This window comes from Drosophila innubila, assembly GCF_004354385.1.
Source record: "Drosophila innubila isolate TH190305 chromosome 3L unlocalized genomic scaffold, UK_Dinn_1.0 0_D_3L, whole genome shotgun sequence".
Taxonomy (NCBI): Eukaryota; Metazoa; Arthropoda; class Insecta; order Diptera; family Drosophilidae; genus Drosophila; species Drosophila innubila.
In genome coordinates, this window is record NW_022995376.1 from 17,433,328 (window position 1) to 17,456,800 (window position 23,473).

At 41.8% G+C, this 23,473-nt stretch overlaps 7 protein-coding genes across 7 annotated transcripts; 3 read left to right on the forward strand and 4 right to left on the reverse strand.

Annotated features, from left to right (window-relative positions):
- Positions 1–189: 189 nt before the first annotated feature.
- LOC117786447 lies at positions 190–3,376 on the reverse strand. The gene is made up of 3 exons (XM_034624714.1): positions 3,266–3,376; positions 2,099–2,496; positions 190–2,037 (listed from the first exon to the last, which is right to left on the reverse strand). Exons 2-3 carry the CDS (start codon positions 2,493–2,495, stop codon positions 380–382), a joined length of 2,055 nt encoding a protein of 684 aa, XP_034480605.1. The 5' UTR covers position 2,496; positions 3,266–3,376; the 3' UTR covers positions 190–379.
- On the reverse strand, positions 2,526–3,277 carry LOC117786448 (tRNA 2'-phosphotransferase 1). Its single transcript, XM_034624715.1, has one exon. The coding sequence runs from the start codon at positions 3,237–3,239 to the stop codon at positions 2,610–2,612; it is 630 nt and encodes a 209-aa protein (XP_034480606.1). The 5' UTR covers positions 3,240–3,277; the 3' UTR covers positions 2,526–2,609.
- A 278-nt stretch (positions 3,377–3,654) lies between the features above and the next one.
- On the forward strand, positions 3,655–5,581 carry LOC117788650 (NADPH-dependent diflavin oxidoreductase 1). The gene has a single exon (XM_034627480.1). It carries the CDS (start codon positions 3,724–3,726, stop codon positions 5,461–5,463), a length of 1,740 nt encoding a protein of 579 aa, XP_034483371.1. The 5' UTR covers positions 3,655–3,723; the 3' UTR covers positions 5,464–5,581.
- Positions 5,582–6,486: 905 nt separating this feature from the next.
- Positions 6,487–10,754, reverse strand: LOC117788729 (intraflagellar transport protein 122 homolog). Its single transcript, XM_034627569.1, has 11 exons — positions 10,640–10,754; positions 10,322–10,552; positions 8,810–10,264; positions 8,269–8,751; positions 7,934–8,208; positions 7,728–7,875; positions 7,469–7,669; positions 7,288–7,408; positions 7,069–7,225; positions 6,728–7,005; positions 6,487–6,667 (listed from the first exon to the last, which is right to left on the reverse strand). Exons 1-11 carry the CDS (start codon positions 10,702–10,704, stop codon positions 6,572–6,574), a joined length of 3,510 nt encoding a protein of 1,169 aa, XP_034483460.1. The 5' UTR covers positions 10,705–10,754; the 3' UTR covers positions 6,487–6,571.
- Positions 10,755–10,894: 140 nt separating this feature from the next.
- LOC117787228 (exocyst complex component 7) lies at positions 10,895–14,476 on the forward strand. Its single transcript, XM_034625697.1, has 7 exons — positions 10,895–11,173; positions 11,230–11,744; positions 12,784–12,851; positions 12,912–13,642; positions 13,712–14,034; positions 14,102–14,235; positions 14,296–14,476. Exons 1-7 carry the CDS (start codon positions 10,960–10,962, stop codon positions 14,396–14,398), a joined length of 2,088 nt encoding a protein of 695 aa, XP_034481588.1. The 5' UTR covers positions 10,895–10,959; the 3' UTR covers positions 14,399–14,476.
- Positions 11,946–12,726, forward strand: LOC117787230 (protein matrimony). The gene is made up of 2 exons (XM_034625700.1): positions 11,946–11,963; positions 11,994–12,726. Exon 2 carries the CDS (start codon positions 12,004–12,006, stop codon positions 12,613–12,615), a length of 612 nt encoding a protein of 203 aa, XP_034481591.1. The 5' UTR covers positions 11,946–11,963; positions 11,994–12,003; the 3' UTR covers positions 12,616–12,726.
- LOC117787229 (agrin) lies at positions 14,419–22,529 on the reverse strand. Its single transcript, XM_034625699.1, has 4 exons — positions 21,048–22,529; positions 16,931–17,960; positions 15,160–15,357; positions 14,419–15,098 (listed from the first exon to the last, which is right to left on the reverse strand). Exons 1-4 carry the CDS (start codon positions 21,154–21,156, stop codon positions 14,555–14,557), a joined length of 1,881 nt encoding a protein of 626 aa, XP_034481590.1. The 5' UTR covers positions 21,157–22,529; the 3' UTR covers positions 14,419–14,554.
- Between the last annotated feature and the right edge of the window lie 944 nt (positions 22,530–23,473).

Here is a 23,473-nt window from a genome sequence, read left to right on the forward strand (position 1 = left end):
AGAAAAATATAAATCATTTCAAATGTAAAGAAATTACAAAATAAATATAAATATATATAAATGAGATTTTCGTAAATTCACAACTTAAAAATAATAGTTAACATAGAAATAGAAAATTATAAGCTTCTGTCAAATTTAAAGAAATAACAACATAAATATAAATGGGAAAATAAAAAATTAAAAATGTTATTTCATAAAAAGAGTTAAAAAACGCGAGAAATCTAAATTTATTGTGGGCATCGTAAATGAACAACTGAAGTCATTAACCTAAAATTTGAAAAGTTGTAATGTATATTATGACGATAATGATTTGCCAATCGTTTTGAATTTGTTAGATTTGCTTAAAATGGGTTCCTTTGGCAACAAGACTTAAAGGACATTAACGCTCATACTGCAAGCTGATAACCTTCTCTCTAAAGTTATAGTTACAGAGCATGTTCTTCAACGATTTGAAGAATTTCGTAAGCGGACTTTGCCTCTGTAGGGCCAAATCGTCGCCGGGCATGGGTTGCAATTCCAAACGCAGCTCCTTATAGTCCGGACTGATCACTAAAGAGAAGCGTCCACTCAGGTTGATGGCATAGCTTGGATTTTGTGTACGTGTTTTGCTAAATTCAATTGTTTGCTGCAGTTGTTGGGCGAAGAACGATTGTTTTGAGGTCCGTTGAAAATTACGCGCACTCCACGTGTCCAGCGAGGTGCTAATTAGCCACGTAATGTGTCGCGGCAGTGTATCGGATGTCGACGGTACATTTGAATCAATTTGCTTCATAGTCAAAGCATAAATATTTGACAGTATATCCTTAATAGCATCTACATAGCATTCAACCCAATAATAATAAATTGTATTCTTTGCATTACGATTTTTGCTTAGGAAATCAGCACGCAAACTCTTGAGATCATTATTAGTGGGTGTGAGTGTATGCACATGCATAAGTGGCGATCCATTCTCCACAGCACTAGTCGATGGCAACGAGTCATCCGTTGGTTTAGCTACTACTGTAGCTGTAGCTTCAGATTGTGCTGTGGCAGCAATGGGAGGCTCTGTTGTCACAGCTACTGAAGGTTTTAGTGCGGCAGCAACCACAGGCTTTGCCATTATATGTTGGACCTGTTTGCGTACCTTAGCAGGCTGTAGGTGTTCCAGGCGTTGTTCCTGCATCAGATTCTCGGCCAGACCAAACAGCAAATAGTCATAGAACTTGGCTGGAGTTGATTTCAATTTTACATTCTTGCAAGCTTGAGCGGCCAATAAAAGGCATTGATTCAGATAGCAAAGATTCGTTTGTGATATGGATTGGCCCACATTATGTTGCAGCTCAAAGGGATCCTGGACACAGACGCATCGTTCACTCTGGAACGGCTCTGGCAGTTCGCCGTTGGCCCTTTGCATGGCCATCATTTGGGCTTCGTACTCTGGGAAGTTGCCGGGCATAGAAAATGCCGTGTCCACATCCAATTCATGGCCCAAATATGGTGACAGTATCTTCTTCTCAAAGTCCATATGACTGTACAGCTCAAAAAAACTGGTGACTAGGTCAAAGGTGGTTAGACTAGCTGGCAACGGTCGAACGTTTTGTAAGCAGAATGCATAGTTGATGCCAAAGACATCCTGTACCGGGCATCGAGATTGTAGCTGCTTTATCGATGGCAGATGACGAAGCTGTTGCAATTGGTAAATGATGAGTGTTATCAGGCAATAGCTGGTCATGCTGCCGCTGCCAATTATCTTCAGTTTCTTGGCCCAGATCTTCAGGAACAAGAAGAGTTCGCGTAAACGCACATCTCGATTCAATAGTTCGGCAACAAAGCGAGAATTGTAGGTACTATTCGGACTAGACATGCTGATGTCTATACTAAGTCCGCTCATCACATGTTTGCATCGAATGATTGGTACACGGGCGTGTCGAATGGCAAACACATCCGAAAAGCAATCAGAGCGACGCAAAAAATTGTAAGTCCGGTTGAATAATTGACGATGCGTCATACTGTTGGTACCGGTGTCAACTTGCTCCAGAAATAAATCAATATCGCTGTCTGCAAGTATGTGTGCATTAGAAAATAATTAATTGAATTTCGAATTTTTAATATTACAAACCTTTTAAAGCCAAGCCCGTGACTAGTGAGCCAAAAGGATAGACCTTAACCTTTCCCTGCATCTGTTTCTGGATGCTCTTACGGACTTGGGAGAAGCAGTTGGCCAGGGCACTACAGTTGCCAGCATAGAATCCCAGCACAGCTCGCAAATGCTGTCCGGCTTGCGTCTGGACAAGCAATGTCTGCAGCGTGCGTCTTTCGGATTGAATTTGCTCGCTGGCAAATAGTTTTGTAACGGCATCGAGACATTTGCGCAGCTTCTTCTGTGGCTTGATCGTATGCTTAAGCAGCTCGTGCGCCAGGCAATCCTGCAATGTTGTAAATGGCGCATCGCACACCTTGCAGTTGACTGCATTGTCATCCTGCAAGGCTTTTGGGCGAGTATCCAAGTCGCTCATTCTGTAAAAACAAATTTTAAAAGCAACAAGTTAACACACAGAGTACATTTTATTTACAAGACACACTAAAATTCTAAAAATTCTCTAGCACAGCTGATCAAATTGGTATGTTGATTAAAATTCCAACGCTTTCCCCGTGGATCGATCAATAGCTCGGAGAAAGTACTGAGGTTTAATGCAGCCATCGACGCCAGCGCAAAGTATGACATTGTTGCTGGATCGAAATAGTTCCAGCTTATCCTGCAGCACCTTGGCCACATTTAAATAAATCAGGAGTTGGCAATCCCTGCGAAAACCACTTAAGATCGCACGGTTATCTCCACTCAGGACGGCAAAGTGCACATGGTTGCGTTGCATACGTTTAAGGCCCTCGATCTTGATGCGCTCCCAGTTTCTGTAGTAAGTGCCATGTGCCACAGCCTCAGGCAGCTCGGCAACACTTTGTATACGCTCCAGACATGCCTCCGCCTCCACAGCTGCCAGTGAATGACCCTGATTGGCGCGAATCTCCTGTGAGCCAGTTAGCGGATTACAACGTAGTGTATAACGTTGCTTAGCATCAGTTGCCACAATTTCCTGCAGCTTTTCTATGCTGTAGCTTCTTCCGTAGCGAGGATGCTTCAAAATATCCGAGACGCTAATAAAACCATCTGGCTGTATTGATAATCCCTCTTTTTGCGCGCCATGTCGCAGCAACCAGGAGAGTTGCTTGCTCAATTGTGTATTGGACTGTGTTTTCGCCATAAGTTCCAACAGATATGATTACTCACTTGCTTAAAATTTTGTCATTGCTTATTTAATTCTAAATAGCTTAAATCATATTGTGAAATATATTGTTAATAACTTTAATTTCTCTTGCGAGCATGCAAACTTGTCGATAAAAATACTATGTGTTATCGATATCATCAGTCAAAGTGGAATAAAAGCTAACAATTCACTATGACGTCACAGTATCAGAAGTAATTAGGGCACTAACAAATACAAATAGAAAATCGAAGGCTAATATACAAATTGTATATAATAATTTGAATATAGGCAGGTAAGTAAATTAAATTTACAAAAATATAATTTTTAGTTACAATTGAATTTGATTTTGCCGCGCTGTTCTTTTTGAACTTAACCTTGTACTTTGTTGACACCATGGATTCAACAGCTGTCAGATGACAAGCCGGCCTTGTGTACAATTGGCATTTTGTTATATTTCGTGAACTCTATTAAATTCAAAATTATGCGTATTTTGGTACTTTATGGCAGCCAAACTGGCACTGCACAGGATGTGGCTGAACAGATATGGCGAGAATCGCGTCAGTGGGGCTTTGAGGGACCCGTGCTCTCTCTGGAGAATTACAACATTCAGCAGCTGATAGAGGAGCGCCTCGTGGTGTTTGTGGTGGCCACCACCGGTGATGGCATGGAGCCCGACAACATGAAGCAAGCCTGGCGTTTTCTCTTGAAGCGCAGCTTGCCGAGCAATTCGTTGGATGGCATGCAGTTTGCCTGCCTTGGACTCGGTGATTCAAGCTACTCCAAGTTCAACTATGCAGCTAAAAAATTGCATAAACGTTTGTTAAATCTGGGTGCTAAATCCATATGTCCGCTTGGTCTTTGTGATGATCAGCATGACTATGGATACTTGGGTACATCACTAGCCTGGACAGCGGAGCTGTGGCAAACACTAAGCAGTACATTGGCAATGCGAAAACAAACGGATCTTGCGGATGTGAAGACGTTTAATGTGCGTGTGCTGGAGCAGGAAACAACTTTGAATGAGGAGCGTCTGCAATGGACGCAGCGACAGACACCGCATATTTTTAAATTATATGAAAACGTGCGCACAACAGCTGAAGATCATTTTCAGGATGTGCATTTTCTGCAACTCAGTGGCAACAATTGTGAGACGATAACCTGGCAGCCAGGAGATGTGCTTGAGGTGCAACCACAGAATAGCTCTGAAAGTATCCAAGAACTCTTTGACTTGCTAAAGGAACACAATTTGGAATTCAATGCCAGCACAGTGGTTGAAGTGAGCAGCGCTCACAAGGATTTGCCGCTGCCTTTGCCTTATGCTGAACCCATTTCACTGCAGCAGGCAGCTCAGTATATTTGGGACCTAACTGCCAAGCCACGTCAACGATTCCTTGAGGTTTTGTCCCTCAACTGTGAGGATGAACTGGAGCGCGAAAAACTCTTGGAATTCTGCACAGCCGAAGGATTGGATGACCTGATTGCTTACGTAAATAGACCACGTCGCACGATACTGGAGCTGTTGCAGGATTTCAGACATGCCACGGCCAAGTTGACACTATCGCAGCTGTTTGAAATGATGCCACGTATACAAACTCGCAGTTTCTCCATTGCTTCCGATGTCTCTACTGGCACACTCGATTTGCTTGTGGCTGTGGTGAATTACAAGACCATAATGCATACGCCACGTTTGGGATTATGCTCAAATTGGCTGAAACACTTGGAATCTGGTGTGGAGCTACGGGCTGCAGTCAAAACGGGTACCATGAGCTGGCCACAAGATCCCGGCACACCATTAATTATGATTGGACCCGGCACAGGCATCGCTCCCTTTCGCAGCATCATTCAGAATCGCCTGCAATTGCAAAAAGCTGGAGTCGACATTGGAGCACTCGTTGTCTTCTTTGGTTGTCGCAACCGGAACAAGGATTATCATTTTGAACAGGACTTTAAGGCGTGGCAAGACAGCCAAAGTGTTGAGGTGCATGTTGCCTTCTCACGTGACCAAGAGAACAAGGTGTATGTGCAGGATCTAATCAAGCAGCGGGCTTCCCATCTGGCCAATCTCATTAGGGAACAAAATGCATATGTCTACGTGGCGGGCAGCTCCAACAACATGCCAAAGGCAGTAAGGGAAGCATTTATCGAGGCGCTTGACAATGATGCTATTTATTTGGATCAACTGATAAAACAGCGACGCTATCAAGAGGAAACGTGGGCCTAAAACTAAGCTAACGACAACAAGAGTGTTTACTCATGCCACTAGTTAATAAATTTGTAGTTCTTAGTTTCTAATTGTTGCACGGTTTTTATAAATACATCACCTAACATTACTAGTTGTACATTGACTCTTAGATTATTTTACCCTTTTAATTTGTAACTTGGTTTTTATTTTTGTTTAATACAAATTTAATACATTTATAAAACAAAATGAAAATATTTCTCTAAGTTTAAGTATTAAGAAATCTGCGTTTAAATTGATTTGTAGATGAATTAAAATTGTGCGCCGTTATTTACAGCACTGTAAACTGTCACTGTAACGACTAAAAAAGGCCAGTGTTGAAAACAAATGATTCGATTTGAGAAACATGAAACAGCTGTTTTCTTGCAACCATATCAGCTGTGAATTTATAAGAAAACAGTAACAAACATGAAGACATCGAGCGCAGAGCGTTCTCGAAGATATCGAGATAAAATAAGAACAAATCCGAATCTTTTACAACAACAACGATTAAAAGATGCAAAAAGAATGCAAGAATACAGAAAAAAACTTAAAAAGAAAATGAAACGTGACTCTTCGTTAGCCAATAATATAAGGACTAAGCAACGAGACCGTCAGGCAGTTTATAGGATGAGAAATAAACAGGGTCAAGCAGCACCGAAAGATCCTTTAGTCCCAGCACATAAAAGCAAACAGGCGTTAAACAAGGCCTTACGAAAAGTCGAGCTAGCACTTCCAAAAAATATTGAAAAAAAAATCGAAATAATTAAAGTGCTCGCAGAAAAATATTTGACGAATGGAAATGAAGATCAATCAGAAAATTTGGATTACGAAGACGTGGAAGTCGCATGGAAAATTGAAATAGATGATACCTGCCTAATTTAGTTACTAGCAAGTAACTGATTTTACTTTTGAGGCCTTGGTGCACCCAGAATCTGTAGCAATTTCAAGTGATGATGTGCACACTTATATATTTGTATCTTATGATAAAAGTTCAAATAAAATTATAAAATAAAATAAATGTAGTAGACGGAACTGGCAAAACATCTAAAAAGCGCTCATGACTTTTTTATGTAAATACAAATGTATAATGATAAACATGATGTGATATTCAAAAGTCTTCCAGCAACTTGTCCGAAGAGGTGCGACAGAAAGGGCAATGACCCTTCTGAAGAACCTGCAGCTCAAAGTCCTCCGCATAAAAGAGCTGAAAGAATAAATAAGAAATCGTATCTCATTTTTTTTATGAACGAAGTTTCCAGCTTACCAGCAAACACTCGGAACAGTAGGTAACCTGTAGATCGGGCAAAATATTGCGATAGTAAATGTTGCGTATTTGTTTATCCGGTCGCTTGAGTATCAACACATGATTAGGATCTATGGCGCGCAGAGCATTGCGATCCAAACTTAAAGGCAAGGCACTGGCAACATCTTCATTAAATGGATCCGCATCCTCGGCGTTTTTAGCAGGTGCCAAGAGCAAACGTTCCGCCTCTGCATCGGATATGTCCACCTCTGGATAGAATTGTACTAACGGCAATATTTCTGCCAGACAACAACAAACATATAAGCAAGGAGATCAGGCAAATAAAAATTGAACTTGCTTACCAAAAGAAACAAATGAAAATATGTAATCCTGTCTGCAGGTGGGACAGTTATTATTATTCAAATGCTGACTGTAGTTAGAGCACTTGTAGCACAAGGGCAGCAGCTCCTCAGGATCATTGAAACCGCTCTTACAAGCCTTGCTATTAAGGAAATTTAGCTGTGAATTGAGGGGTAATTGTATCATGAATATATTAATTAATGTTTGTTCCTGTCACTCACATCTATTTGTTCTTGAACTCCAGCTGGAGGTTTGAGGGATTGCAGTCGCTTATTAACCAGCAGACACAATTTGTTGGCCTGCAGTAATTTGGCCTGTTTCGCCAGCGTAAAAAGTACCGAGCTGTAAATAAAGAACAATTACTTAAAGTTCATCCCTTTAGTTAATATATCAGTAACATACAACATGCTGACGCCCTTTGGCGCTCCCTTGTTCTCCACTTCATTGAAAATGAAACGGCTCACATTGAAGAGGCTTACGGGAGAGTGTGTGGTAAAGGGTTCCTTCATATAGTTGTAAATAACGCTGTAGGCATAATAGACCTTTGCAATGCGCAAATGGTTTTTGTACTCGTTTAGGTGATGATCAATGGCATTTTGTTCCCTTTTCAAAAGAAACAGTTAAGAAGTAGAAAGCTTGGAATATACTAAAGAATACCTACGGTTTCTCATGATAAATATCTAAATACTGTTTAGCCAGCAGCCAGTAAAAATAGCTGGCATCCAGATAACGTTCCTCAATAATTGCCGTGTTGCTCAACTGCTTCAGCAAACGATTTGCATCCTTTGTGCGACCAGCTTTTAAATATGCTATAAAGAAAATAAGGATGAATAAGAAATTTAATTTTCTTTAATTAACCCCACTCACCCTGATGCGCGTCAATAAACTGATCCGTTTCTGCCAGCCACTGTGCATGCTGAAAATGCACCGTGGGCAGCAGTTCTGGCAAGGCTTCGGCCAAACGAAAGGCCTCTGACCAATCCTGCACCTCGACATGCAGCTGCACCACCTGAGCCTCATCGCCCAGCTTCTTAAACATTTCGGCAGCTAAAGGCAAAGCCTTTAAAGATTTTAGATTCTGAGCCACCGATTGCAAAGCATCGCGTTCGCTCAAGCTTAGACGCCTTCCAATATCATAAAGACTATAGAATAAAAAGAAGATTAGTTAGAGCAGAGTAAAAGTAAGAGTTGCTTGGTCTTACACGTCCGCCCAGCCTTGCTCGGCGACTATGTCAATGGCTTTCTGATGTTCCCCGGCCGAAAGCAGTAGCTCAGCCGCCGCACGTGGTTCCTTCACAGAGTACGCCCATTCGGCACGCTTGCGCACCAGATCACGTTTCTCCAGCTCGCTGCCATCTTTAAGATATTCCTGTGCTAGATCAAACATACGCAGATCCGTGTACATTTCAAGCGCACGTGTGGACTGTCCACATTTAAGAAACAATCGTGCTGCTTCCTTGAATTTGCCCGCAAAGGCGCAACTCTCGCCCAGCAGCACTTCCTTGGGTACTGTGGCACGTTGCTGCTGCTCACGCAGCTCGCTGATGACCTGCAACCAAGGCAAATTCCGCACTTTGACGTAGGCATCCCGTGCTATATTGATGTGAAGTGCTTCTAAGGCAGACTGCGCTAATCCCTCCCAGTCGCTGATGGTGACACCAAGACAAGCCACCTGGTAGGCCTCGCTATGGATAGAAGAAATAATGTATAATCATTATGATGAGGAAGGAAGTGGCTACTCACTCAAACAAGCCCGCTTCAATGAACTGCCACATGGTGGCACCTAGAGCCAGCGGCGTGTTGTGCATAATGTTGCCACGTAAACAGAAGGCAGTGGCGCCACAAAGACCAACAACCACACCATGCATGTTCTGTGGTGCTCTTGGCGGTAAGTTGCCAACGCGTACGCTTAACCCACCGCTGCTGTGTGTATAACACAGCATGGTATCGAGATGTGTGTTCCAGGTGACGCTATTTACGCCCGCATCCTGATAGAGTATGGTATCATTTAGCAAATCCCGCACCATCAGACGTCCTGCATCATCAACGACGGCAATCTTGCTGCGATTCGCATTGATGTCCAAACAACGTACCGCTGACACCGCCGTCGTGATGAGCAGCGGCAAGGAATTGTTGAGGAATATGCGAAACACCTGACCGTTCTTTAGGCCAACCATGAGTCCCTCTCGACCGGGCGGACCGCCAGTTACTTTAATGTAGCGAATAAATGAGTCCATGATCCATTCACGCTGTAAGGCACCGTTAAAGTCCAGACACTGCAGTCGCTTCTCCTGACAGAGCACAATGTTCATGCCACAAACAACCAACAAACTGCAATCGAACTTTTGCTGAATCTTCTCCTTGACTTTGTAGTGCATTGGTTGATTTTCCGTCGAGCTTAGTTCATAGAGCACAACACGTTCCGGCAGCTGCACGGCCAGACGATTCCTATAGATGGCTATTTTCTGGACCAGATCACGACACTTGATGCGCACCTTTTGACCAGACATCAAGTGCTGAATGATGACATCGCACATATTCTCACGAAATGCATAACGTTCCCGATACAGAGCATGCACAGTGCTGGACGCAATGTTGAAACAGGCTAGAGTGCCGTCCTGGCAGCCAATGGTATAGGATTGCCCATTTGGATGTATAGCAACCGACCAAATCCAAGAATCAAAGCCATCGCCCAGTGTACCGAGACGTACTCCATCCCGAGTGAAGAACTGCAAGCTTCCCGTGCAGCCGCCAACTACACAGAACTCTCCATTGGGAAAGTACTGCATGCAGAGAGGATCGAATCCGAGGGGACGCTCTTTGCCAATCATTTGCCCGCTGAGAGTGTGAAACGACAGCGTCTGACTCCAGTCGGCAATGGCAATGGTGTCCACAGCTCCAGCGCCATTTGCAGGACAACATTGCACACTAAACACGGAGCTGCTTGGTCCACCTGGACGATCAATGCGGCTCTTCTCTTCGCCCAATTTATTGCGTATGGAGATGGAGCCATTTGCCAGGCCAAGTATCAAATATTGACCATCATTTGTCCATGCACAGCCATTCACACGCGATCCAATCTTATACTTTTGCACAGCCTTCTGGTCTGCGGACCAAAATGCAAAATCCGAAGTGGAACAGGATGCCAAGTGATGAGAGACGGGATTGAAGCACATGCACTGTATGGAGTCCCCATGACTATAAGATAATTATAATATAAATTTTTGTGTCGTTAATAAAATCTCTGGCACTTACGAATACTTGAGCAGTCCCTCCAGTTGTGGTGACCACACAATGACGATTTTATCAGCGGCTCCACTGGCAAAACGTTTTCCATCCCGAGAATAAACCACCGAGTTCACAATATCCTTGTGCGCCTTTAAAGTGTTCAGTAGCGAACCATCGTGGGGATTATAGATGAGCAAACGTTCACCTGCCGCCACTACCAACTGGCTGCCATCAGGTGCATAGCAAACGGAGTGTACACTGAGAAAACAAGCGACCAAAAGGAATGCATTTCTATTTTAAGCAACAAGTGGTTGATGTAAAACTAAACTTGTAAATTTACTTTACCTAGTGTTCTCATCCTTTGCATTCGGAAATTCGATGCGTTCCAACCATTTTAGCACGCCACGCATTTTTGAATTTTATTGCAACTGCATTCTTGACGAGTTTTCCATTTTATTTACGTTTTGTTTGGGCCAAAACAAAAGCTGCCATGGCAACCAAGCGGCACTGTTGCCAACTTAGCTGTTTTATAGCTAGCTTTTGCCCAAAAAACAGTTGGCAGCACTGCAGACTATTAAAACAAGCTGGCAGCACCTAACTACATTTGTAAATCAGCTGTTCGTCTGCAAAGTTTATTCGTGTTTTGCTAATGCAAAATCATAACAATGAATAATTTGGATAGTTCAGTGCAAGCGCACACCAAATTGGAAAAGGAAACAACCAATTTGGTGCTGCTAAAGGATCGCGTTGACAAGTATCATGATCTCTCCAATCAAATGTCCAGCATACTTACGATCTTCGAGAAGCGTTTGGGCAACTTGGAACAAACAATTTTGCCCGTCTATCAGGAAACGGAACAACTGCAAAAGCGACAACAAAGTGAGTATTTGATAACATAGCCAGCGACTGAGTGTTGACAACGCCCCGTATTTCAGATTTGGAAGCCACACTGAACTGTCTGGAGAGCGTACTCTCACACTACGATGTCTCACAGGAAGTCTGCCAACTGATTCATCAAGGTCCTGTAGAGGGTAACATTGGTGCCTTTCTGGATGCACTGGCCAAGCTACGCGCTGCCATGGATTACTTTCTGCACAACAACTCTCAGAGTGTGGAACTGGAGAATGTCACCAGTCTTTTTAATACCGGCTGTGAGGGTCTCAATCAGCACTACAGCATGCTGCTAAAGAAGCACAGTGCGCCACTGAAGCCTGTGGAGCTGCTGGACCTAATCTATATAGAGGATGATTCATCCAGTGATGAGTATACATCCTTTCGTCAGCTATCGCAGAGCACGCGAGAGGAACTATTCACCATTTCACTCTGGCTCGAGCAAAATATGCGAGAATATACGCACATTTATGCAACTGAGCGGGGAGAGGTTGTATTGCGCTCTCTGCAGCTGTTGAAGGATCATCAGAAGAGCAGCAGCTGGGGCAACGAAGCTTTGGTGAGTATGAAAGCTTAACGAGAGAGAGCTTAAAAGAGTTGTCGCTTTTGCTTTGCATTACTTTTCGACACTCTTTCGCGAATGCAACGCTGTGCAACTGAACAGTTAGTGTAACGGTGATATTCCAGTCAAAGCTTTAACCAAGTGGCGCCAATAGCAATTGTCACCGCCATTTGTCAGCTTTATATTTGTGAAAACCGTGTGCAGTTCTTTGTTTAAAAGATATATATATTATTTTTGTGAAATTATTTAAATTATAATGGCGGAAAGTCACACTCCAACAAATCGGCGCAAACTCTGCTTTAATCGCACGCCGAATGTGAAGAGGGAGATCGTTTGGAACACGCTCAACGTCAACTCCATTAATGCGCGTTGCTTTACGCCAATTCTTGGTGAATTTCGTTCGCCCAATTTGTCACCTATTAAAAATATGCGGAGCTTAAAAAGTCCCGTCTCGCCGATGATCTTTAAGAAGCCACTAGAGAAAACGCAACAGCAAGAACAGCAAAAGTTGACGCCACCAAAGATTAAGGTGTCTGACAAGAAGAAGACGCATAAGGAAGAGGATAACAACAACAGTTTGGATAACTTCTTGGATGATTCAAGTGATGCCAACATTGAAACATCGCTGACAGTGGAAACACGTCGTCGTTCCATGCAGGCAATAAACCATAACTATGTCATCAATCATGCCAGCAATGTCAAGGAAGTCCTGCTCATGGTTGGCCTCGAGAGATATCTGGATAAATTTGAGAAATCGCATATTGATCTCATCGACCTGGTGTCCATGAAACGCGCCGACCTCAAAAAGATTGGTCTGCGCAAGAATGAGGACTGTGATCGTATTCTGGATGCCCTCAAGGCGCTTTAATTTGCCATCTTCAGGCGATCGCTGGATGATTTGCCTGTCTATTTTAAATATTTTAATGTGTTTTTGTATTGTATTAATTAATAAATCGAATATTTTTGTGCTGCATCGAAACCTAATTCTTTAACCTTATATATATCGAATATTTCTTAACCCGCTAACTTTTTACAGAGACCACGTCACAGTGGACGCCAGAATCAAGAACCCAAGAAGAACACTTCGGCGAGACTGCAGCAAATGTAAGCTTGGAATTGATGAACTTGTGCTAAAATTACTTGGCTAATCATCTCTCTTCACAGCTTCGAAAAGAAGGCCAATAAATTGTATTTGCGGGCAACACAAACTATTGAGCAGTCCACAGGCTTCTCCATTAAAAAGGCATCCTCACACTCTGATCATTTGACATCCGAAGATCTGCTTGATGGCGATCAGGAGTTGGACAAGTATTTGGTCATGTTGCTCGGCCTACAGCGGCTGCTCAACTGGGAGCGGGCCATAATGCGTGACGTTATACCGCAATCCAAGCACAATGAAGTATTCGCACGTCTGGCTTACAATGCCATCGATTTGGTGGTTAAGGATGCGGAGGCCATAACACAGCGCATTCGACGCTGCATTGAACGCAAGGAATGGACCTCAGCGTTGGGCATCTTCTCAGCCCTGAAGCGAGTGATACTCCTGCAACCGGATATTGAACGCACCTACGATGCGGCACAGCGGGAACAGTTGACAAAGGTGCTGAACAAGCTGCAACAGACGGGTGCCAAGGCATTGGAGCACTTCCTGGAAGTAGTCAAGGGCGAATCCAGTACTAATATTGTGGGCCAGAGCAATGTGCCCAAGGATGCGACCGTTCATGAGTTGACCTCGAATACGATTTGGTTTATTGAACATTTGTATGAACACTTTGATGTAATTGGTGCTATACTTGCCCACGATGTGTTGTACTCCACACAGCTGGACACCATTCTGATGAAGAAGGCGCTGCCTGGCGAGGAGCGCAACAAGGCGCTACTAGCTATTTACATAAGTAAGATTTCTTAATTATTTTAATATTCTATTAAAGATTAAACCTTTTCTTGGCTTTCCTTTTTTACAGAGAAAGCGCTGGCCGAACTCAACTTGTCGATTATGAACAAATGCGAACAGTACAATGATCAGGCCACCAAACATCTGTTCAGGCTGAATAACATACACTACATACTCAAATCACTGCAGCGTTCCAATCTCATTGACTTGGTTACCCTGGCTGAGCCGGAGTGTGAGCATAGTTATCTGGAGATGATACGTGAGCTGAAGACAAGCTATCAGAAGACCTGGTCGAAAATGCTCTCGGGCATTTACTCATTAGAGGAGCTGCCCAAACCAGTCGGTGGCAAGGTCAAGGACAAGGATCGCAGTGTGCTCAAGGAGCGTTTTTCGGTGAGCAATGCTTAAGATTAACATTTGTTGAGATATTGTAATAAGCAAACCGGTTCATTCTTGGCAGAACTTCAACAAGGACTTTGAGGAGGCTTGTAAAATCCAACGTGGCATTTCCATACCCGATGTTATTCTACGCGAGGGCATCAAACGCGACAATGTGGAGCACATTCTTCCCAACTACAATCGCTTCTTTGAAATGTGAGCTATAGAAATTTAATTACTCTACTTAAAGTTAATCTAATTTCCTATGCTTTATAGGTATGCTGCTGTGCAGTTCAGCAAGAATCCCGATAAGTACGTCAAGTATCGACCACATGAGATTAATGCCATGCTCAGCAAACTCTTTGATGACTCCGCTTAAGTGACATTCCCCTCTCCAAGTTTTTGTACGTTCGTTCGGCTTTTTAATTCCAACACAATAAATATTGTTTAAAAAATATACATAAAATACATATAGACTATAGCCTAAAAATATTAAATGCCATGTAAAATGTAAATGACGCGTCCGAATTCGGAGTTAGTAGAGGAAATTATTGGAGGGCGCCTCGGGGCGTCCACAGGCGCCATAGTGATGCACACCCACTGTGCTATTGGTGCGACAATTCTCAATGTCCAGGAAGCAATCATTCAAATAGGTCTTATTATCGTTGCCACAAACAGGCTCAAATTCCCTGGGGCAAATGCGGGCGCAGCCCTTGAACTGGAAGGCGGCCAAGCAACGCTTCAATGGCACCACAAACACATGCTTGCCACAGTTCTCCTTCCGCATGTGGCACTCCGATTTGTAGAACTTGTTATCCGAACCGCAGACGAAATTTGGCGGCTGGGCATCACAATCGGACTCACAGTCAGCGGTGAGAGCGCAATTCTTCAATGAGACGGACACCACACGCAGATTACAGGTGCGTCGCTTGAACTCACACATGGAGGCGAAGGTGTTGCCATCGGAGCCACAAACCGGCTGCTGTTCCAGATCTGCCCGCGTGCACGCATCACCGCAATCCTTAACCGGCGTATTGAGATCCGTGCAGGGTCCAATATGCGCCAGATTAACGCCACGTCTGCAAAAATGGATTCGTTGAATAGACATTCGATTCTGACAAAAATTACATTTTAACTTACAGGCAGGTGGCATGCGCCAATTCACACTCATTGTTGTATGTCTTGGCATCTGTGCCGCAGAGTTTGTCATTCCTCTTGGAGCTGAATATGGAGCCAAAGAGATTGTTGAAGTCCTTGCAAGGCGGCAGCTGCTTGCAGCGAGTCAATCTATTCTTGCACTTGTCCATGCTCATCTTCTGTATGGACTTGCGTTGCGGTCTAGAAATAAAAAGATAATCACAATCAAAATTTTAAAAAAGTATCAGTTTAACAATAGAACAACATTGGAATGCAGAATGAATTTAGAGGCCAAACCATGATCAAAATGACATTCCTCATGAAAATATGTTGGGTTTTGACAAAGTTATAACAGTTCTAAGTTGCTTAAGCCTCTGACCTAGCAACTTTACAAGTCAAAATTTTTTACCAATTCGTCATGATTTTTTACAGAAAAATAAAACGTCTCAGAATCAAGTTTAAAGTGTTGTTTTATACTAATTATGATGTAAGGAGTTGATTAAACGTAAAAATTTGAGATTTAAAATTTTGAAAAAAATATTTTTTCGAAAAAGTCAAAGGGGGGAGTACATGATTTTGTCGGAAAAAAAATCGAAAATATAAAATTTTTTAAAGTGAATAATTTTTAAATGCAGAAACAAAATAGAGACTAAATAATGATCAAAATGACATTCCTCATGAAAATTGTTTGGGTTTTGACAAAGTTATAACAGTTCTAAGTTGCTTAAGCCTCTGACCTAGCAACTTTACAAGTCAAAATTTTTCACCAATTCGTCATGATTTTTTACAGAAAAATAAAACGTCTCAGAATTAAGTTTAAAGTGTTGTTTTATACTAATTACGATATAAGGAGTTGATTAAAAGTGAAAACTTGAGATTTAAAATTTTGAATTTTCAAAATATCAAAGGAGGGACCCTTAGCATCGAACCCATGATTTTGAGGAAAATAATTATTTTAACAAAATTAATTAAATTTGAATGCAGAATGATTTATGAGGCCAAACCAAGATCAAAATGACATTCCGCTTGAAAATCGGTTCCGTTTTGACAAAGTTATGAAAGTTTGAAGTTGGTCGAACCTTTGACCTACCACCTTTACAAGTCAAAATTTTTGTCAGATTTCACATGATTTTTTACAGAAAAATGAAAGGTCTCAGAATCAAGTTTAAAGTGTGATTTAATACTAATTATGATATAAGGAGTTGATTAAAAGTGAAAACTTGAGATTTAAAATTTTGAATTTTCAAAATATCAAAGGGGGGACCCTTAGCATCGAACCCATGATTTTGAGGAAAATAATTATTTTTACAAAATTAATTAAATTTGAATGCAGAATGATTTATGAGGCCAAACCAAGATCAAAATGACATTCCGCTTGAAAATCGGTTCCGTTTTGACAAAGTTATGAAAGTTTGAAGTTGGTCGAACCTTTGACTTACCAACTTTACAAGTCAAAATTTTTGTCAGATTTCACATGAATTTTTACAGAAAAATGAAACGTCTTAAAATCGGATTAAAAGTGTTGTTTGATACTAATTTTAATATAAGTAAAAGGCTAAGATTTAAAAATTTGGTATTAAAATCGGAACCCCAGACTAGGGCGATTTTTTTTTCACGAAATTAATTTAATTAGAATGAGAAATGCACTCGCACATTAAAACTAAATTTTCTATAAGTTTAGAGTTTGTAATAGATTAGATAAAATGCATTCAGATTATAATTTCTGGACAATTCAATTCACTTTGTACCCTGTCTTAAATATTTGAAGACTCACCCGCAATTGAGCATCTTCAGTTCGCAAAGCGATGAATAGATGTTGCCATCGCTGCCACAGACATACTGTGATGTGGCATCCCCATCTGATTTGGGGCACTCAGTGGGGCAGGTTTCCGCTGCCTGGCTGCCATGTCGCTCCTGGGGCATGCAGAAGGAGAGAGGCACCTCAAAGACATGCTTGCCACAGTTGGTGGAGCGCATCTTGCAGGGACTCGCGTAGAGGCGGCCATCGGAGCCACAGGTGGGTCTTGCAACACGCCAGCAGGATTCGCGGCACATTCTCGTGGATTGACAATGCTTCCGACTGGTTTTGACCACGCCCTGTCCACAGGTGTGCAGCTTCATCTCGCAGGTGGAGTTGTAAACGTTGCCATCGGAGGCACAGATGGGTCCATCCTTGGGCGCGCTGTTGCAGTCAACGGGGCAGGATTCACGCTGGGCACTGGTGTTGCTGCAAGGACCCACATGGGACAGCTTGACGGCGGCGAGGCCAACGCGACAGGATTGGACACGCAACATGCAACGATTGAGATAAGTGCGTCCATCGGTGCCGCACACAGGATCCTTTTCGGTGCTGCAGCGATGCTTGCAATCGGATCCTTTCGAGCGTTCACAGCCATCGCGCACATCCTTGATCAGAGAGACGCCATTGCGGGCACACGTCTTCTTGCGCAGCTCACAGAGATTGGCATAGATGAGACCATCGCTGCCACAAACAGGCTCCGCACCCACCGTCAAGCTGGGCGGACACGAGCGTGGACAGTTGTTGGTGCTGCTGGAGGCGCTTGCCCGATGCTGACGTCCCATGCTCAGCTGCTGTTGCTGATCCGCCTCCTCCTGCAGCAGATTCTCCAATGCTGCAGCCGCTGCTCCCGGCGCCTGCAACAATGTTGCGGATAATTCCGGCTGTGCATCCTGCCGATAGTTGATCAACAGCGAATCCGACTCTGCATCCGCGCTGCGGTAGCGTATCACAGGCGCCTGGGCGGGCAGCTTGATGATCTTAATGGGTGAGTCTGTTACGGCGCCTACAGAGAGAAGCAATAAGATCGAGAGTGAGATTGAGAAAGAGAAAGAGAGAGCAAATCGGTGTCAAGTCGGTTGCGTTGGTCTCTTGGAGGCATGCGGAAGAGTCACCGCTGTGCATACAAATTTTGGATTAGCTTCGAGTGCACAAAGTACATTTTGCGCAGTTGCCTAGCTTCATAAAATTCTGATGTTCCTAACCCTGGAGCAGGGAATGTATCGTGTCACGCACGAGATGGAAAAGCACGAGAGAGTACGTATTTAACCATGACGAAAGTCAGCTAACAGTTATGGGAAATTATCTAAATAAAATAAAACATCCATTGAATATGAAAAATATATATTTTTTCAATAAAGATGTAAATAAGGTTGTCAATCAGTTCTGTAAAATTAGTATTAATTTAACCGCTTATTAAATATTTCTATTGTAAGACTTTAAAAATGATGATTCTTAGAATTTATTTTCAGTATCTTACCAGGAGTTTTAACCAGAGAGTTATATTAAATTAAACTTTTTAATATTTGGTAAGGGATTTAAGACTTAATTGCGAAAAAATAAGTTAACTCACAAAGTGTAATCCTCAATTAGATAAAAGAACTATTATATATTTTAGTAATCTTCAGTAAACTTTCGTTTACTGCCGAAACAAGATTCCATCTCTGCTTATAACCCCACCCCATCAAAAAATCAGACTTCAAGCTCAAATTTGGTAATTAACTTGGGTATTTAGAGATCCGAGTGCAGTCGAGCTAACGGTAAACAGCCCACACAGTTTGGATATTAAATATGATGGGACTATCTGTGACCTCCATCTATAATTGCGCTTGCTAATCCCCCATCCAGAAATCATGAGGCTAAAACTGCAAGTGAAATTTTCACACTAATTGCCTCCGGCCCCGGTCCGAGAAATGTCTGTCGTGGTCGTAGTTATAGTCGTATTCGTAGTCATCGGATGTTGGGTTTTGTTTGCAAAGAAAGCGACGCGATGCGACGATCCGAGAGGAAGCACAACTGAGTAGAAGTTGAAAATCTATTAGCGCGCTTCAAGCGACTTCAAGCGATTGTTTGCCCGAGATAATTGAACCCACGTTCATTATTTCAATTTGTAGCAGCACCGCTAAAAAACAAAAAATCACAACAACACAACAAAAAAGAAAAGATAAATAAATAGCAGAAAGTAAAAAAGTGCCAAGAGTCAGAGAGTTAATCTAAAGGCAGTCGCATTCTCAGCAATTTTAATGGCCGCAACTAGAGAAAATTAAGCGGCGTTAGAAATTAATACAGACATCAGGCACTGCGTTGTCTCGCCTATGTTCCACATTCCACACACCATCCACACACACCACAACACACAATCCATTCCAGTGGCTGCCATGACCAAAGCTCCTGCTATCGGATGCCATCAATTGCAACAACAAAAACAACAACAACATCAAGAGCTAAGCAAAAAAAAAATACGCATAACGTATAATTTTCAAAAGTGGAAAACAGCAACAACAACAACTACAATCACACAATGCTGGGCAGGCTTAGACCGGGACTGCGACCAGACATGATATGTGGTGCTCGCTTGTTGCAACTGCTGCCCCCACATATCATGCTGCCAGCTGCACAGTGGTCTAAGGATGCCAAATATGGGCTCAACTTCATGGTCACACATTCAATCGAAAGTTAAGCAAAACTTTAAATGAAAAAGGGGAAAGTTAGCAATAAACCAGGAAAATACCACTCCTAATCGATCGTAAGCTGCCATTATAATAGCAACTTAAAAAATGAGATAAATTCGAAATAAAGAATTTAATTGATAATTTTAACTGATAAATTAACTTATGCATATACACGAAAACTCCACTTAGTCATCTGATTGAATTGACGATGATATACATGTATATAACAATGTTACGATCTTTTTCCAGTGAGGAATTTTGATATCAATTAAATAACGATCATGTCGAAGCAGAAACAAATCGCTTGACTTCCAGTAATTGGCAATGTCTGTTATGATGTTTCACCACGGGTCAAGTCTTTTATGGCGACCTAATAAGGAAATCAAGCAAATCATTGCTCTCTTTAATGCACTTCTTAATTTGAAGCCGTTCCAACCGGCTGCCGTAACACTGTATATGTACATTTTCTGGTTCTCTGGGTTCAAGTCTCTTCTGTTGTTCTCTGTTCGTCGGTCTGTCTGTCCTTCGGTCCGTCGGTCGGTCGGTCGGTCTGTCGTGCATGAGAGCAAGTTTAATGAATTTATTTGAATGTTGGACAAATTGTGCACGAAGAACAAATTTACGACCATGTTTGGTCTTTACTTTTACATATTTATGCGAGTGGAGCTATGCTTAGTGTTGGAGAGGGGGTTCAGTTATGGGCACATGCCACACACCATGGGGAGTGGGGAGTGGTGAGTGGGGAGTTTGGGGTCGGTTGTACTCTCTGATGTGTGTCAGTTTTACATTCACTTTATACTTGAACCTTAGATAGCTATTAATTGCTGCTGCTGGGCAGAAGACAAAAAGTATTGCTGTAATTGGCCTTTCTATCGCACAGTGGCACAGCTGTTGGTCCACTCCCCTCACCATCCCCTCTCTCTCTTCATCATTTATTACTGGGTTAGCAAGAGCTGTATGATCAATGTGGACCAGAATATAAATAAAAGGTAAACTTTTTATAAACTTTAAACTTAAACTTAAGCTTTGACTGTAATTCTTTTTATATTTTCAAGTGTAAAATAATATCGATTAATTGTCTACTTATTTATTTATCTAAAGTCGAATTCATAAAAACTATGTAAATTTAAAAATATAAAATTAAATATTTAAAAATTATACGTATTCAAAAGTGCCGCATAAATCGAAACCAACCAACAATTTTTTAAAAATATCAATAAGTAAAATTTAGTCTAATATAATTTAATTGTAATTTTTAATTTCTTTTTTTTTTAATTGTATTTAAACTTCACTAGTTATTTTTGAACTCAAAAAAAATTAAATAAAAAATTAAAAAATGTGCTATTAAAATTTAAAAAGCTTTAAATATTTAGGGAATTGCGAAAGAGGGCCTAAATAGCACCACTGTGTGTAGGACTTACCATTAGTGGGGGTTGCCGTTAACATAAATGCTAACAGTACGCCAAACAGCTGGCGCTGGAACTTTAGCCTGAAGCGCGGCTGGAACTGCGTCTGGATCGAGTACATCATTTTCACTGTCGACTGCACTTTCCTGGCTTAGGCTAGACGAAAAACAACAAAAACGACGACGACGATGACGGCGACGACGAAGTTGACTGTGTGTGCGTGACTACGACGCTTTCGCTCGTTAACAATTGAAATAGTAACAGTTGCTGTTGTTGTTGTTGCTTCAGCTTCTCAAGTTCAACACCAGCTTTGCGACGGCATGCAAAGATCACGACACGACTTCGACTTTGACTTGGACTTGCGTTGAAGAAAGTTTTGTAGTACCTCTTCCCGCCGTCTGTCTATGCACGGCGCTTTAAAAGAACTGGTGCAAGCGCAAGTACGCAAAAGTTCAGGCTGACGCTGACGTCGACGTTGACGTTGACTTTGTCGTTGTTGCTGATGCTGGCGTCGCTGCCAACGTTCGAATTAACGGTTGCTTGTCGCTGTCGTTTGGTCTTGTGGTTCCGCGGTTCGCGGTTCGCTCATTCGTGTTTAGCTTGGTGGCCCTTTTATGAGTTCATTCGTTGCCTATTAAACATTAAGCGACGTTTTCGCAATTACACGATCAACTCCTGCTTCTAACAATCTCCGTGTATCTGTTCTTCTTATTTGTGCATTGGTATCTGTTTCTCGGCTATCTGACCTCTCGCACAATGTAGCATAATTTCTTTTTTATCGCCTTGCCTTTTAGTACAATTCTTTCTTTTATTTTTTTTGCACGTTGCTTTAATTCGATTTCAATTACGACTGTGCCTTTTGAAGTTTACCACCGTTACCGTTTGTTCAGTCATTCGTTCATTCTGCGGTCGCTTTCTTACTTGTTATTGTTGTTGTATCTTTTATTGTATGCACACAAAATATCTTTTCATAGTCTTCAGGGCGGGCACTTTTTTTAAGTTCTTTTCAGTGCTTTTTAACAGTAGTTCGTTACTCTTTTGCCGTAAACGTAACCGTAACCGTTTGAATTTGATTTTGATGCGCGCTCGTTGAGTTTCGCATGCGAAGTGATCGTTATGTGGATGTTGTTGCTGTTGTTGTGGATGCTATGCTGCCCAATCGCTGTCGACGTTGACGTTACAGCGACGACTGCATTGTTGTTCTTTGCTTCTGCTGCTGCTGCTACGTTTTCAATGAATGAACATGCACACACACACTGACACATTCACACACACGCACGCGCGCTTTGATTTTTTACACATTCATAAAAAATTATAGGCTTTTATTGTTGCTGTTGCTGCTACTGCGTCTTTTGTTGCACGGTCGACCCGACACAACAGATCAAACTGGGAGACGATTGCAGCTTCAGCTCCAATTTCGTTGGCGACAAAAAAAGCTGCTGCTGCTTCTGCTGCTGATTACTGTTACTGTTGCGACTGCGCCGTACCGAACAACACGAGAGAAAGGTTTGAATGACACTCACACTCGAATTTGCAATGCCATTTATATGAGTGAAAGGCAGTCGCAGCGCAGCAGCTGCTCAGCTGACGTCGTTCGGGCGCCGCACAGTGGTGTCTCTTGCCACAAAGAAATTCTATATAAAATTGTCGCATTGCTGGACAGCTTTCCAAGGCCGTTTAACTTAAAAATTTAATTTAATAACTGACAACAAACAATCTCAATCAAAATTGGGTAATAAAATTAGAATAAATAAATAATCGTTAAAGAAATAAAAATTGGTAATCTGAATCTGTTGAAAAAAAATATTGAATAAAAACAACAATTAAGATGATCAGAAATTTAAAATATCCCAAAAATTTCGATTTTAGCAGATCAGATACATTTTTTATTATAATGCAATTTTTTTATATATTTAATTTAGTGTACTCATATAATAATAAGTATAGAAATATATATACCTATTGGAACAGAAAGTTTAATCCCAGTCAGAGAAAGCAAAGATACTTTTCCTTTTTTTTATACTTAGAATAATTTTATTATTTAAGCTTGCTAGTTTTTGCATCCTTTTTTCAAACTTTCCTTGGCTTTCTTAAATATATTTTCTAGTATTTTTGTCTTTCTCTTTGTAATTCTAACAACAAATACTCAGAAAATCTATGACGTTTTATTTTACATGAATGTTTACATTGAATATTAATTCAGGAAGGAACAACCGACTCAAATCATTAGAAAACTTTTGCTGTGTGCTTGGTCACACTGTGCGCCTGCGACGTCTTCGCTGCCGCTGCAGAATCGACTCTGCTCGCATTGGTTTTTGTTGCGCTTAGGCATTGATTAAATGGAGTTGTCGGTATTTAAAATAACAACTTGGTCATGTTGTCTGCAACCTAATCGGTTTTGCGTACAAATTTAATTTGCCAAAAGTGGCAGCAAAATGCAA

Coding starts and splice junctions, on each gene's coding strand:
- LOC117787229 (XM_034625699.1), bottom strand. CDS start 21,156: ATGATGTACTCGATCCAGACGCAGTTCCAGCCGCGCTTCAGGCTAAAG. Junction 17,961..21,047: donor AACGGCAACCCCCACTAATG/GTAAGTCCTACA, acceptor TTCTCTCTGTAG/GCGCCGTAACAGACTCACCC. Junction 15,099..15,159: donor TTGGCGCATGCCACCTGCCT/GTAAGTTAAAAT, acceptor CCATTTTTGCAG/ACGTGGCGTTAATCTGGCGC.
- LOC117786447 (XM_034624714.1), bottom strand. CDS start 2,495: ATGAGCGACTTGGATACTCGCCCAAAAGCCTTGCAGGATGACAATGCA. Junction 2,038..2,098: donor CACGGGCTTGGCTTTAAAAG/GTTTGTAATATT, acceptor ACATACTTGCAG/ACAGCGATATTGATTTATTT.
- LOC117787228 (XM_034625697.1), top strand. CDS start 10,960: ATGAATAATTTGGATAGTTCAGTGCAAGCGCACACCAAATTGGAAAAG. Junction 11,745..12,783: donor GCTGGGGCAACGAAGCTTTG/GTGAGTATGAAA, acceptor AACTTTTTACAG/AGACCACGTCACAGTGGACG. Junction 14,236..14,295: donor TACAATCGCTTCTTTGAAAT/GTGAGCTATAGA, acceptor TATGCTTTATAG/GTATGCTGCTGTGCAGTTCA.
- LOC117788729 (XM_034627569.1), bottom strand. CDS start 10,704: ATGCGTGGCGTGCTAAAATGGTTGGAACGCATCGAATTTCCGAATGCA. Junction 8,209..8,268: donor GAGCAAGGCTGGGCGGACGT/GTAAGACCAAGC, acceptor TTTATTCTATAG/TCTTTATGATATTGGAAGGC. Junction 7,006..7,068: donor ATTTTCATTTGTTTCTTTTG/GTAAGCAAGTTC, acceptor GTTGTCTGGCAG/AAATATTGCCGTTAGTACAA.
- LOC117788650 (XM_034627480.1), top strand. CDS start 3,724: ATGCGTATTTTGGTACTTTATGGCAGCCAAACTGGCACTGCACAGGAT.
- LOC117786448 (XM_034624715.1), bottom strand. CDS start 3,239: ATGGCGAAAACACAGTCCAATACACAATTGAGCAAGCAACTCTCCTGG.
- LOC117787230 (XM_034625700.1), top strand. CDS start 12,004: ATGGCGGAAAGTCACACTCCAACAAATCGGCGCAAACTCTGCTTTAAT.